The sequence below is a fragment of the Talpa occidentalis genome, unplaced genomic scaffold, assembly GCF_014898055.3.
Source record: "Talpa occidentalis isolate TD23 unplaced genomic scaffold, MPIMG_talOcc4v2.1 talOcc4.16, whole genome shotgun sequence".
Classification (NCBI taxonomy): Eukaryota; Metazoa; Chordata; class Mammalia; order Eulipotyphla; family Talpidae; genus Talpa; species Talpa occidentalis.
The window spans coordinates 39182875-39197940 of NW_023601653.1; the positions used below are offsets into that span (position 1 = coordinate 39182875).

Genomic DNA, 15066 nt, shown 5'->3' on the forward strand with positions numbered 1-15066 from the left:
GCTGCTCCCCCGCCACCGGAGGAGGGTCCCACATGGCGTGCAGACCTCTCCTGCTGCCCGCTGCTCCCCTCAGCAGTGTACTTCGGTCCTTCTGCCTGCTCTGCTCCCCGCTCTGGCTCTGGTGAATTCTCTCACCCTCCTGCGCTTCTGACTGTACCCAGTGCTTGTATGCATGCATGTATAAATCAATCAATCAATCAATCAATAAATCTTTAAAAAAAAAAATAAAGAGCTTCTACATAGCAAAGGCAATCTATGGAATGGGAGAATATATTTACAATCCATTTTCTGATAAGGGTTTATCTACAAAATAAGTAAAACTTTACGACTAAAAATGACAACAAAACCAATCAAATTAAAAATAAAACATTTCTCAAAAAAACCCACAAATGTCCAATAGGTATAGGAAAAGATGCTGTACATCACTAATCATTAGGGAAATGCAAATTAACACCACAGTAAGATTATCACCTTATACCTAATAGGATGGCCATTTTAAAAAAAAGTGGATGTAAACAAAAGAAAAAGGAAACTTTTCTGCCATATTGGTGAGAACGTAAAATGGTATAGCTGGTAAAAAAACCAGTATGGAAGTTCTCCCAAAAATTAAAACTGGAACTATCATATAACCCAGCAATCCCACTTCTGGGATTTTATCCAAAACTACAGAAAATAATATCTAAGAATTATCTGTACTCCCATGCTCACTGCAGTATTATGCGTAATAGTCATCGGTATGGTTAACAACCTAATGCCATCAACAGATAAAGAATAAAGAATATATGATATATACACATGTCCCAATTAACAATGTTCTGGCTGACAGATCACATACATGATAATGGTCCCAGTAGGTTACACTACATAGCCTTGGTTTATAGAAGGGTATAATTATACTCTAAACTTTCACATAATTACAAAATTTTCTAATGATTCATTTCTCAGTACATATCCCTGTTATTAAATGACAAATGGTATATATTCTTCAGCTTTAAATTAGAAAGAACAAGTCAAGGATGCCCACTGTCACCACTTCTGTTTAGTTTTAGAGGTTTCAGCTAGAGCAATCAGACAACAAATAATAAAAGGAATTCCTATTGGAAAAGAAAGTAAACTATCATTTTCAGATGATGTGATACAATACATAGAAAACCCTGAAGGCTCCACCAAAAACTATTAGTAACAATGATTTAATGTAGCAAAGTGGTTATTTACAAAATTAACATACAAAAACCTGTTGCATCTTTATATACAAATAATGACAAGAAAAAAATTAATAATCTCACTCACAATTGCATCAAAAACAACTAAATACGTAGGAATTAACCTAAAGAGATGAAGGAAATACAACCAAAACTACAAGACTATACTAAAGGATATAGAACAAACCATAAACAGATGGAAAGATAGTCCATTTTCACAAATGGGGAGAATCAATGCTGTCAAAATGACTATTTTACTAAAATTAATATACAGATGTAATGCAATTCCCATTAAAATACCAACATATTCCTGATGAAAATAGAACAAAAAATATTAAAGTTTATATAATAGAGCCATATAAAGGCTCTGGAGAGCTACAGTAATCCTGACAAAAAGAAAAATGGAGGCATCATGTTAGCTGATTTTAAGCAACTGTAATTAAAACACTGTGGTACTGAAATCAAAATAGACACATGGATCAAACAGACTTGAAAGTCCAGAAAAAAATCCATGCATGTATCAACACCTAATTTATGAGAAAAGAACCAAGACCATGCAACAGAGAAAAGGACAAGTCTATTTAACAAAGGTGCTGGGAAATCTGGAGGGATATGTAAAAGGATGAAATTGGAACAATCTAACTCCATATACAAAAGTCAAATCAAAATGGATTAAAGACTTAAATGTAAGACCCACAACAGTAAAGAGAACATTGGCCCAGATGTTTTTAGAGGTTCAACCATTATGGCAAAGAAAATAAAGCAAAAATAAACTGTGATTACCTCCATTTAAAGAGAAAACAGAAAGAGATTAGAAAGTCATCATACTGAATGGGAGAAAATATTCACAAATTACACAATTGACATGAGGTAAATATACAAAAAACTTAATTTAACAACAACAACAAAATAAACACTCCAATTAGTAAATGAGCAACAGATAAGCACAGTCAATTCTCCAAAGAGGGTATCCAGAAGGACAATGGATATATGCAAAAATGTTCAATATTACTTAAGGAAATTACTTACAAATTCACAATGAAGATGTCACACTTCTGAGAATAACATGTATTATAAAGACCCCAACAAGTGCTGGAGAGGTATTAGAGAAAGGGGAACCCTAAAATTTTGTTGGTGAGAATATATACTGGTATAGCCATTTTAGAAGGCCATCTAGGCTTATCTTAGAAAAATCAAGAATGGAAATACCATATGACTCAACAATCCCACTTTTGGGTATCTATCTAAAGAACATGAAGCCATCAACTCAAAAAAATTATATGTTCCACAATGTTTACTGCAGTATTATTTATAATAGGCAGGACTTGGAAGCAAGCTAAGTGCCCAGTGATAGAGGACTGGATCAAGAAGATGTGCTACAGACACACAATGGAATACTGGTCAGCTATAAAGAAAGACAAAATATAATCATTTATAGCAAAACAGTGGAGCTCAAGAGAATTAGGTATTGTAAAAAAGCAAGTCAGAAAGACAAATATATGTATCTTTATTCATATATATGAATAAGACTAATTACACAATTAACATGGGGTTAATATCCAAGATACAATCAGGAAATGAAATGACAAAGCAAAATAAATACAAACTAGAGGACATTCATGAACAAAGAGAGGTTTCTGAGATTAAGAGGGATAGGGAGGGAGAAAGGGTCAAAGAGGTATAATGGAAGGTGGTTGGAGAAAAGAAAACTCATCTTCCAAGTTTTCAAAGATGAAATTAACCTGAGGCGGAATATTTGAAATAAATGACAAGATGTTTTCTTACATGCTACTTACCAATACTGCTTATTACCCATTCCACATCAAGATGCATTCTCCTTTCAAAGAGAATGTTTTAAAACAAAAATGTGCAATTGTGCTTTATCTGTTCATATTATAACAAATAGTAGTCCCAAAGCTTTTAACAGTACAATTGAAGTAATCAAGTGTATGGTTCTGATTTATATAAACTTTATAAATAAAGCTATTAAAATTCTAATTTCACTGCTTACTTTTAAATATGCAGCTGCCTCTTGGACAGAAAGGGTTCTCTGACTAGAACTGCCACATTCATGATCTCCTGTAAAGATTGGCATATTATTAAAGTTAGTACTACAGTAAACAGAAGAAAATACAATTTATCAAATATTTTACAAGTTACGTAACTATAGGCTATATCATAATCAGTAAAAAAATGAGCAATGTTATTTATATTTTCTAGGAAACAAATCCAGTAAATAATACAAATAAACAATTATCTTTACATAAATGACAACCTAAGTCTATCTTTAAGCAAGGGGTACTACAAATTTTGTAAAAATTATTATAACACAGATCAACAGTGAAATTAAATAGAAGTTCCTAGTTATAACTTGGTTTCTATGAAAGGATGTGCTATGAACAAAAGTTTGAAAATTAATTTTCCTTTTCTTGTAACTATTTAGTAAACAATCCAAGGCCTTTTCTTTCAGGCTATCTGTAGTTCATAGAGCTCAATTATCCTTATATTGAACTTTAATTCTATTATTAGTTTATCCTGCACTCTTTTTAAAGCAGTTTTTAAAAAATGACATAACAGTACAAAGTAAAAATCCGTGGCAAATGTTTCTATCATAAAAGTAATCATATTCCAACTTAATATTTTTGCCAGATTTTAATGGCCATAGTTATAAAAAGGGAAGAAATACCAATTAGATGAACAAGTCTTTAAACCTCATAATACACCCTCAGAGATTTAGATTCCATAGATCTACAGCAGTCATTGGCAAACTACAATCCATAGGCCAAACTATGTCTTTTATAAATGAAGTTTTATTGGAACAGACACGCTCTTGTGTTTATGTATTATCTACGACTGTTTTCATGCTATGTCAGAACAGAGACAGTCTAGCCCACAAAACCTAAAATATTCACTATCTGGCCCCTTCACAGAAAAGTTAGCCAAATCTGTTTTAGAGGAAAGAATTTGTATCTTTAAAAGCATCCCAGATTATGCTGAACTAGCAAACTTCATAATACAACGTGATAAAGACAGGTATAAAAGCTGGGGTGGCAACATCAAGAATTCTTAGCTAGAGTATATATTTGACCTATTTCTTGGTCCTAGGGCATAGCAAGTAAATGTCATGAGTTTGCAGTATATGAATATGGAAGTCTGTTAGCCAATGCAAAGGCAGCTTTTAGTGGTATCAGAGAATTATGAACCTAAACACTGACCAAAATTAAGAAACCAAAGGGAAAAAAAACAAAGTTTAATAAGAGGATGGGGAAATCTCGGGATCCTACATGCCTCCATTCAACCAGGGAAGTTCTACACTTACCTACTTACTATTGGTCTGGCTTCTCCAAAAATATTTGCTACATATGAAAGTTTAGAAAACTATGTTTTAATTTTTTTGGTCTTATTAGAAGACAACCCAAAGTCTCTTCTTTCAGATTATGTTAAGAAAGAATAACTTAAAAATGCTAAAAGGTAATCAGAGATAACCTGCTACTGCAGCTTAAAGATGCTGAACTTGATACCAATTCACCTAAATAATTATTATTGCAGATATGCTGATACTTGAGAGCTCTCAAAAACTTACTAAGAGCAGAATATGAGGAAAATACAATAAGCTAGGAGAAAAATTCTTGGAGAATATATTTATTTTACCCAAGGGGATGAAACCTAAACAACCAAAAGAAAATTTGCACTATTTTAGTTAATCTAGAATTTAATTCATTGATCACCCAATTTAATTGCTATTTAAGCTTTCAGAATGTTACTACTAATGAAAAAAAATTTTTGTTAACTTTAAAATTACATAATACAACACACACACCCACACCCACACACACACACTTCATCTAATACATACAGCAGGCAGGGAAAAGTCCTTGATGAAATAGATCTATAAAAATAAAAACCCACTCCATTTAGGTAATCAAACATTCTAAAGAGAAAACATTCCACAGATATAATACTGGACTTGAGAAAAACTTTTTACTGATAGGGCATGCTACATATTTTTAAAAAAATTTGTAGACTATGAATGTTAAAAACAGTTTACCTGCAAGCTGTGCCAACCGATCATGAAGCTTGTATAAAGTGTTCATCATGAGATTTTTCTCACTTTCCTAAAATTAAAAGAAATTATTATAAAATATCCAATTGCAAAGAAATAAACATGCACCAAGTAATTATATTATTTTTTAAAAGTAAATAAATTTAAGATCACAGAAGCGACCTAATCTGAAAGACAAATGCATATATAAACAATGACTACCATATTTTAAAGAATCGAATCAAAGAATCTAAATCATCACTCTAAATGGTTTATTTTCTTGGGCCTCCCTGGTGGCACAAGGGGTTAATTCTCAGCACTAGGACGCTATCAGCAGCCACTGCAGCACAAGTTCAATCCCTGGCCAGGGACCTAAACCACATGGTGCAGCAGACCTCTCCTGTCTTACCTGCTGTTCCCCTCAGCAGCGTATTTCAGTAGATCCCCTCTCTGCCTCTGGTGAATCCTCTTACCCTTCGGCACCTCTGGCCTACACCCCAGCTCTTGTATGCATAAATAAATAAAATAAATCTTTAAATGGTTTACTTTCTTGACAATGCTTGGGAAATTAACACTAAAGTTAGTGCTAAAAAGAGTCCCTATGCACAACAAATTTCAACTACCAAAGCAATGCTTCCAATTTCCCTCTACACAATATATACACATGTATATTGTTGTTTTAGAACTGTTTTCTTCAAGGCTTTTCTTTGTGTTACATGATTCAACCACATAATAATTAAGGAAATTAGTATCGTCACTTTGTCCCTCAACCTCCTGTAGGCCCCCAAAGTAGCCCTGAGTAAACTCAAGAACCATTAAACCGAAACAAGCATCTTAATGAGCATTTACTAGGATTTAAGAACTGTTGTCAGCAAAGCAAGAGACCCAATGCACAAGATGTTGTCTGTTCTCAGACAAAAAACATATGGTGTTCACTGCAGTTACAAAGTATAAAGTATACAGAAGAGGAAGGGAAGATTCATTTATGGAAGAATATTAAAGCTGAGTTTCACAGAACGAACAGAACTGAACTATATCCAGGCAAAAGAAAAAATGTGAGCCAGGATATCAAGGTATAAAAGCACTGATTATATTTCTTACACAACCAGTAACCTACACTGACTCAGAAAAACACTGGAAAAGTGATTTGAAATCAACCACTAGAGTCCCAGACAGCAAAAAAAAGATTTGGCTTCCTTCTGAAAATTTAGAAGTAAAAAGACTGGTACATAAAGAATATTACTGACAACTTTGAAAAAAGGGGACCAGAGAAGAGATTATGCAGTAGTAGAATTTAAGCACCCTGTTAGGGTGCTTAAGATAATCACAATAAAGAGGAACCAATATAAGCAATGAGGGAGGAAGGATAGGAGAGGAAAATAACTTTTCACACTATTACACATAAATTCATGATTCATCAGGGGCTATGTCTTTATTATTTCCTTTCTTCCTGAGTGTCTAACAGGACTACTGAATGAATATTACCAGGAGAAAAATCAGGCACGCCCAATGACAATGCAATCTCATTCATTTGTTTTCAGGCTGTATTTCAAGAGACAGAAGAGACTCATGTCTCTTTTGCACACTATGGGTGGCACCTTTTTGTCAATGTAGCTTAAATCGCTGACACTAGAAAGAATAAAACTGACCAACAGCTGAGTCCTTAGTTTTATGTAAAAGAGTTTATAAGTAACATTCCTTCAGCTGATTATTTGCCTTCCACCCCTTTTGGTTTTTCACCCAACAACTCTATTTCAATTAGATTCTAAATGAAGGCAATACTTATCATAGAGTAAAGCTTAAAATTCAAACTGCCAAAATCAGACATCAAAAATTACGATAGGGCCACCTCAGTGGCGCAGCAGTTGAGCACTGGATTGTGAGGCTGCCCGCAGCCTCTGCAGTGCCAGTTCGATCCCCGGCTGCTCCCCGGCCACTGGAGAAGGGTCCCACATGGCTGCAGACCTCTCCTGCCGCCCACTGCTCCCCTCAGCAGTGTACTTTGGTCCTTCTGCCTGCTCTGCTCCCTGCTCTGGTGAATTCTCTCACCTTCCCGCGCTTCTGACGGTACCCAGTGCTTGTATTAATAAATAAATAAATAAAAATAAATCTTAAAAAACCAAACAAAAAAAAAAAGAATGAAAATGTAATTAAAAAAAAATTACTATAGGTGCTGAAACCCAAGATTCTGGAAGTTATACATTTGTGATGTATTAAACCACAAAATCAATATTAATAAATGTTTAACATAATGGGATGAGCAGTTCCCATGATAGTGCAGCTTATGGACTACATACATAAAACCAAGGTAAATTTGATTAAGCTTTGGGATTAAAGGAAATTTGTTTTCTCTCTGGAAAAAGAGATTTATCTTGAAAATGAGATTTCCTTTGTTTCATATGTCCTGATCATGCCCATTCCCTTTCTCCTTTCAAAAACAAAACTACATCCCAAAATCTGATGTCCACCCTATGATTATATCTTTAGTGACTATTTATTGGTAATAAATAAACGTCATCTTTCAATTCACAGATATTTTCACTGGGCTAGGTAACATTCTCACACAGAGAATTAAAGCACCCAAAAAGCTCAACTACATTTTTTTTCAAAAAGTATTTTTTTAATCCCAATCTTTTAAAAATTGTCATTTATACATTGCAGGGGTCTCAAATATACAATCAATGAACTAATGTATGAACTAGATAGTTTTCATGGCATGTGTTATTAATGTGAACCAATCAATTTTGAGAAACAGAATGGCTTTGGGTTCAATTATTATTAGTAGCAGTATACTAAGTTAGAAGTGAATCTGAAAATTATATAAATCAAAGTTTAAAGTACTTTCTGATTGACTTATACTTTCAGTCTTCCATTCAGATTGCTTTTCAGATTGTTTCCTAACATTCAGTTCAAATGTGTCTATCTACTGGCTTCCCTAATCACCCTAATCATTTAATCTATAACTAAATCCTTTAAAAAAAAGAAGATTTATTTATGCATACAAGAACTGGGGTGTAAACCAGAGGTGTGTGTGTGGGGGGGTGGGGGGGAATGAGAGGATTCAACAGAAACAGAGTGGGGAGCAGAATAGAGGATTGACTGAAACACACTGCCAAGGGAAGCAGCAAGCCGGACAGCAGAGGTCTGCCGAACCATGTGGTTTAGGTCCCCCACCAAGGATTGAACTTGTGCTACAGTAGCTGCCAACAGTTTCATTAGTGCTGAGTCTTAACCCTTGTGCCACCAGGCAGGCCCAATAAATCCATATTTGATGCAAGCTTTCAAATAAACTCTCATCAAACAAAAATAATTTTGTAATTTGAAATAGCTACCTGTTCTGGCAAGGTCTAGATTATCTTTCAGCAACATGTAATATTCTCTGAAGCAATATACATAGTCACATTTATATATTTCCCTCTTCTATTCTCAGCCAAGTTTCTCTTCAAGGATATTTTCAACTATTTGTATCAAGTCTCTGATTAAATAATAATGGAATTTAACTTGGCATGGTACCTGACACAGAATAATATAAGTGAACTGCTTTTATCTTCGTTACAATTATTACTATTATTCAAAGGTTCAGAACTTCATTTCCCCCCCATGGGGGGAAAACACAGACGAAAAAGCCTTACATTTCCAATATCCACTGAGTAATCATATAAATTCAAATTATGATGCCAGCAGCAGTGTTACACTTAATGTTCTGACAATCAACTTCTAAAAAACAAGTATCACTACAATAAAATATTACTAAAAATAATCATTACAAAGTTCCAGTCTAACAATCTAAAGTAATACTCTATGAATCTCATTATACATCAGTATACATCCTTTAGTAAAACAAATGTTTTCTATATAGGACTATATTACAATTAGTTTCTATAATAAAAAATCAATTGTTATTATAAAATAAGCTAAAGTATCTTTATCTTTGAAGTGCCAATAATGATATAACTAGAAAATATTTTCATGAGTAAATGTGGCTTAATATTTTAGCACCTTCAGAAAGATTAAGGAGTGACAGGTAGCCTAAGGGATATGATTCCTTTTAAGTCCTTTGCCTTCCTGATGGTTAAAGAGGCATGCCAATGAGCAAAAGACACAAAGAGAGCCAAGGACAAAGAGGACAAACACCACTTGAGTATCCAAGAACTTAAGACAATAGGGTAAAATCAGATTTCCAGGTGACATGCCACCTCCATTTCTCTTGGCAGTTGGCTTTCACATTAAAGTGATACATAATTTAGCTCTTAGGAGAAATCTATGTCAGATTTAATTATGCATTAATTAAGGAACACTTAAAATAGGAAAATACTGCTTTTGTCTAAAAGAAACTTTAAAATTCTATTTTTAGTTGATAGTCATCCTATCCCTTTATTATATAAAACAGACAAAATATCAGTATTATGATTTTTTACTTACTTGTATTTTTCCAAATGTTTCATCAACAGGGTTTTCTACTATCAAGGAAAGAAAAAGAGAGAACTATTAGCATCATTTAAGAATGAGAATTAGAACCCCCTTAAATATGCACCCTGAAATGCCAGTATATACTATGCTAAACCTGAATGTAAACATGAAAACAAGCTTGATGATGATAAAGATTGGAGAAGTAATTTTTCGGATTTACAACACTTACCATTCTCACTTTGAATTAAGGGTTTTATCTGTAAAAACTGAGAGCAGGTGTTCTGATTGATGTCAGTGACAGTAAGTTCAGTCCCAACTCTATCACTTATTAGCAACACGAGCTTGAACTAACATCTACTTAGTCAATATAAGTTGTAGTTTCCTCTTCTATAAAGGAAGAATGCTACAATGATAGCCACCTTATATAGATGTTGTGTTATTGAGATAAACCATAGAAAATTCCACACATCATGTCAAACAAGTTACCTATTATTGGGACTGTTACTATTAATTACCTTATCCTTTGTTTCCACCTTAACCTGTTTTCTCTTCAAAATACAAACTAAAAGCAGTTAACTGCTTGAGGAAATCTGTAAGATGTTTTAAAAATGAATAATTCATTCAGAATTTTTACTTCTGGGCCTCCCCGGTGGCGCAGCGGTTGAGCGCTGGGTTGCGAAGCTGCCCGCGGCCTCTGCGGCGCCGGTTCGATCCCCGGCTGCTCCCCGGCCACCGGAGGAGGGTCCCACATGGCGCGCAGACCTCTCCTGCCGCCCGCTGCTCCCCTCAGCAGTGTACTTCGGTCCCTCTGCCTGCTCTGCTCCCCACTCTGTCTCTGGTGAATTCTCTCGCCCTCCCGCGCTTCTGACTGTACCCAGTGCATGTATAAACAAAAAAAAAAAAAAAACGAACAAACAAACAAATAAATAAATAAAGCATGCCTCTATTAAAAAAAAAAAAAAAAAAACAGAATTTTTACTTCTGATGATTGAAAAAAAAACTACTTCCTAACTATGCTAACATCTGGGAAGGTAGCAAGAAACAAATTATGCAGATCAAATAAATCTTAGTATTAAACAACTTTGAAGTTTCAAAGTTCCAATAAATATTATAAGGAAAGGATTTACTACCTTTTATCCAACCTCCCTATTTCAGTCATCCAAAACACAAGTTTATGGCTGAATCTGTAACATCATGTTATTATTTAGAGTCCCTCTCTCTTTAAATTACATGCAAAAATATTCAAAGTTTTCAGATACCTGGATCTCTATAATCGAGGTCACACTAAGACTAACAGTCTTCAGAGTTAGTTCACACTGGCCAGGTTTCCTTTTTGAGATGCTTTTCTATTTTTATTTGAGTAAACAGGAAGACCCTTAGGAACCAGGAACTGGCTGATTCTAAGAAAGTTCATGTGTGAGACCAGTTTAAAAGTACAATAAAAAAAGCAAGGGAACAATGTACCCTGCTATCCTCTAAAGAGATTTTACTAATGGATTTGTAGACATTTTTTCAATAGAGCAACAGGATTTTAATGCTGGGAAAGAAAAATTTTGAAAGACAGAAGATCTAAAAACCTCAAAAGAGAAACAGGAAAAAATATAGTTTGAAGATTTAAAAAAAAGTTAAGAATCGGAACATGCTTGGACTAAAAAAAAACCAAAAAACCAAACCTTTAATGACAGTTATTACTATTATATGTAAACAATTTAAAATAAAGCTATATGCAATACCCTGGCCAAAATACCGTGTCAATCTATTTACAACTGTCAAATACTAAAAAAACAGTTTATTAATAACTCTTTATAAGAAGAGTAATTCTGAAAAAGGTAAAAGCATTCAATCCTAAAAAACAGGTTTTAATGTCTATGGAGAAAAAGGATTGCAATTTTTTTGTGATCATATACACAAAAATTTTTGTCAAGAATAAGAAATAGGAAACCAAGAAGGGAAAGAGAATGACAATGGCAAAAAAGCAGAACAATAATTCTGCTGAAAAACACTGGTTTACCCTTTCTTTCTAAATTTCTGCTTCTTGTCTAATAGGTTAAGATACCCATTGGCTAAAAAGGCAATAATTAAATTTTCTGCCTTACATGTATACCTTCTATTTAAAAAACTTTTCCCCAAATGCCTATGACAATTGTCATCACCCATTAAATTAACAGCAGAAGTAAAACGGAGCGTTAAGATTAAGTTTAACGAAGGAAACTCCATCTAAAAATACTAATTCTAACAAACTAAAAGCCATCAAATTTCTAAAGGTATCTTTATACATTTTTCTACCCCCAAATCATTTCAATATTTCTAAAACCACACCAGTAGCTTTCATCTCACCCAAAATTATGCACAATCTTGATAACTCTGGTGAAAATAATCCAACCTCCCTGCCAAGAAGGAAACTGTAGAAAAGATAAATTCCAAAAACAACCTGAAGCAAAAACTTGTGGCCTCATGTATCAGTGAGCGTCATTTCTAGGTATGGACCTAGAGTAAATGACAGTTCTTATCCCTTATCCTAAAGAAATAATAATTCCAAGTTGGTACTTCAAATGTTCACTTCCATCCCCTAAAAGACACAACAATTTTAGTCCTTCCTATATACCCCGCATCCCCAACAGCATCTCATTACTCCTTTTTTCCATCGTTATTTGTAAATGTCCTTAATAGTTTGACTTCTTGGGCCTCCCATGATGGCTCAGCAGTTTAGCGCTGGGCTGCGAAGCTGTCCGCAGCCTCTGCAGTGCCGTTTCGTTCCCCAGCCACAGGCGAGGGTCCCACATGGTGAGACAGACCTCTCCTGTCTCGCCCGCTGCTCCCCTCAGCAGTGTATTTCGTCAGTCTGCCTGTTCTGTTCCCCGCTCTGGCTCTGGTGAATTCTCTCACCCTCCCGCTCTTCTGACTGTACCCAGTGCTTGTATTAATAAGTAAATAAATCTTTAAAAAAAAATAGTTTGACTTCTCATCCCTTTAAGCTATCCTAATGACTATAAAAGTCAAATTCTAAAACTCTTTCAGTTTACTACTAGTTCCCTCAAAATTCACCCAACGACTTCCCATCACCTTTTGCTACAATATTTTGGCTTCATCTTCCAATATAAAATATCACAAACATACCAAGAGCCTACAATATTGGTTAGTCCTGTCCTCAGGAATTTCAGTCTGCAGACATGGGCTCTCAAAGGCAATCTTTTATAAATTCTGAAATTCCAAGGCTAAAACCTAAGGCTTGGTTTTAGTCTTGGAAACTTCAAGTCATCTCAGAAGTTAAGGCAGCAGATAAAAAGCAATTACCTCTCTGAGTTGCACTTTTGTAAACAGACATTCAAATTCTCAAATGCCATCTTCCAGTATTAGTGGTTTAAACAGAGCATAATTATATGTGAAGAAAGGTGTCAAATATTTCTAACAGCTGCAGAACACTGCACCTGTGTGGCCAACACTTCTGCTTGTCAAATTCAGTCAGTCTGCTCTAAAAATGGACATAGTGAATCAAGCAGTGCATTCTTTTGCAACACAGCCTGTTGTCCATTTGTTCTCTAAAAGTACAATTATTTCACAGCTCTATTAAATAGTCACTATCTAAAAGACAGAAAGCGTTCACTTTGTGTATACTAACAAACCACTGTGAATATTGAGTGCAAATCAGCAAACAAAACAAAGTCTTATAGACAAAAATCATTAGCTATAAAACTTGCCTAAGGTAAACACCTGTATTATATTCCCTCATGTCACTCTTGAATAACCTTTCATTTTTTTTTAAAGTGTTGATATTCTCTTTTTTTTTTATAAAGATTTATTTATTTATTCATACAAGCACTGGGTACAGTCAGAAGTGTGGGAGGGTGAGAGAAATCACCAGAACCAGAGAAGGGAACAGAACAGGCAGAGTGACGAAATACACTGCTGAGGGGAGCAGCGGGTGCTGCAGGAGAGGTCTGTCGCACCATGTGGGACCCTCGCCGGTGGCCGGGGATCGAACCGGTGCTGTAGAGGCTGCGGGCAGCTTCGCAGCCCAGCGCTCAACCGCTGCACCACCAGGGGAGGCCCTAACCTTTCATTTTTAATACCATTTATCTATCTGTAGACAGACGTACTATCTAGATAGGGAAAATGAATGAGAAGGGAAAGTGAGCAAAAGCTCCTCCACTTCCCATATCCCATAGGACTCCCAACTTTTCATTTGCCCCATTATGAGAGCCAACAACCCCATGCAACTTCCAAACTTAAGTTATCCTTAAAGAATGATAGAACAGGGCCTCCCCGGTGGCGCAGCGGTTGAGCACTGGGTTGCAAAGCTGCCCGCGGCCTCTGCGGCACTGGTTCGATCCCTGGCTGCTCCCCGGCCACCGGAGGAGGGTCCCACATGGCGCGCAGACCTCTCCTGCCGCCCGCTGCTCCCCTCAGCAGTGTACTTTGGTCCTTCTGCCTGCTCTGCTCCCCGCTCTGGTGAATTCTCTCACCCTCCTGCGCTTCTGACTGTACCCAGTGCATGTATAAACAAACAAACAAACAAATAAGTAAATAATAATACATGCCTCTTTAAAAAAAAAAAAATGATAGAACACAAGTGATTTTTAAAAATAAAAATAACAAGGGGTTGAAATAAACATATCAGTGTTCTAAGAATATAATGAAAACTGAAAATGTATCCAAGAAAATAAAGGTCAAAATTCAGAATTAAATTGGCAATAGCCTTATTAATTAGTTGATTCTTATTTCTACATATGATAAAAAACATTATTTAATGTCTCCTTTAATTTTGTGATGATTAGAAGTCTCACATTCACTCATCATAAGAATGAAGAAACCCTAGGGGGAAAACAACTGATAACAGATTAGAATCGAAATTTTGTATTTACTCAAGCACTGTTTTTCACATTATAATTATATCCCAAGTTTAAGATTTCTGTAACTACAGGGCCTCCCTGGTGGTGCAAGGGGTTAAGACGCAACCTATGAAGCAATCTGCAACTACTGCAGCATGAGTTTGATTCCAGGCCAGGGAGCTACCCACATGGCACAGCAGACCTCTCCTGCCTTGCTCCCTGCTCCCCTCAGCAGTGTACGTCAGTAGATTTGCCTGTTCTGCTCCCCACTCTGTCTCTGGTGAATCCTCTCACCCCTACACCTCTGGCCTGTACCCCAGCTCTTGTACGCATAAATAAATAAATCTTTAAAAAAACAATTTCTGTAACTACAACCTTAAGACAGACTTCTAACTATAAACTATTCAACAAATATTTATAGAGTATATGTTATGCATCATATTCCCAGAACATGGTACATGTAATGGAGATAAACAGTGGAGATAAACAAGTAGCAACAACAAAGAGATCAATAACCACGTTAGAATTTAATGTTCGGCACTTTAAGAATTCAGGAAGGGGCAAGTAATTTCTTCCTAAAATA

The 15066-nt window shown here is 35.5% G+C and overlaps 1 protein-coding gene across 1 annotated transcript in view; it reads right to left on the reverse strand.

The window, feature by feature from the left end:
• Nucleotides 1–15066, reverse strand: part of LEMD3 (LEM domain containing 3) — a 63804-nt gene that overhangs the window by 27158 nt on the left and 21580 nt on the right. Inside the window, 3 exon segments of the mRNA XM_037514051.2 lie at nucleotides 3214–3281; nucleotides 5251–5317; nucleotides 9667–9704. Coding sequence (XP_037369948.1) covers nucleotides 3214–3281; nucleotides 5251–5317; nucleotides 9667–9704 — 173 coding nt within the window.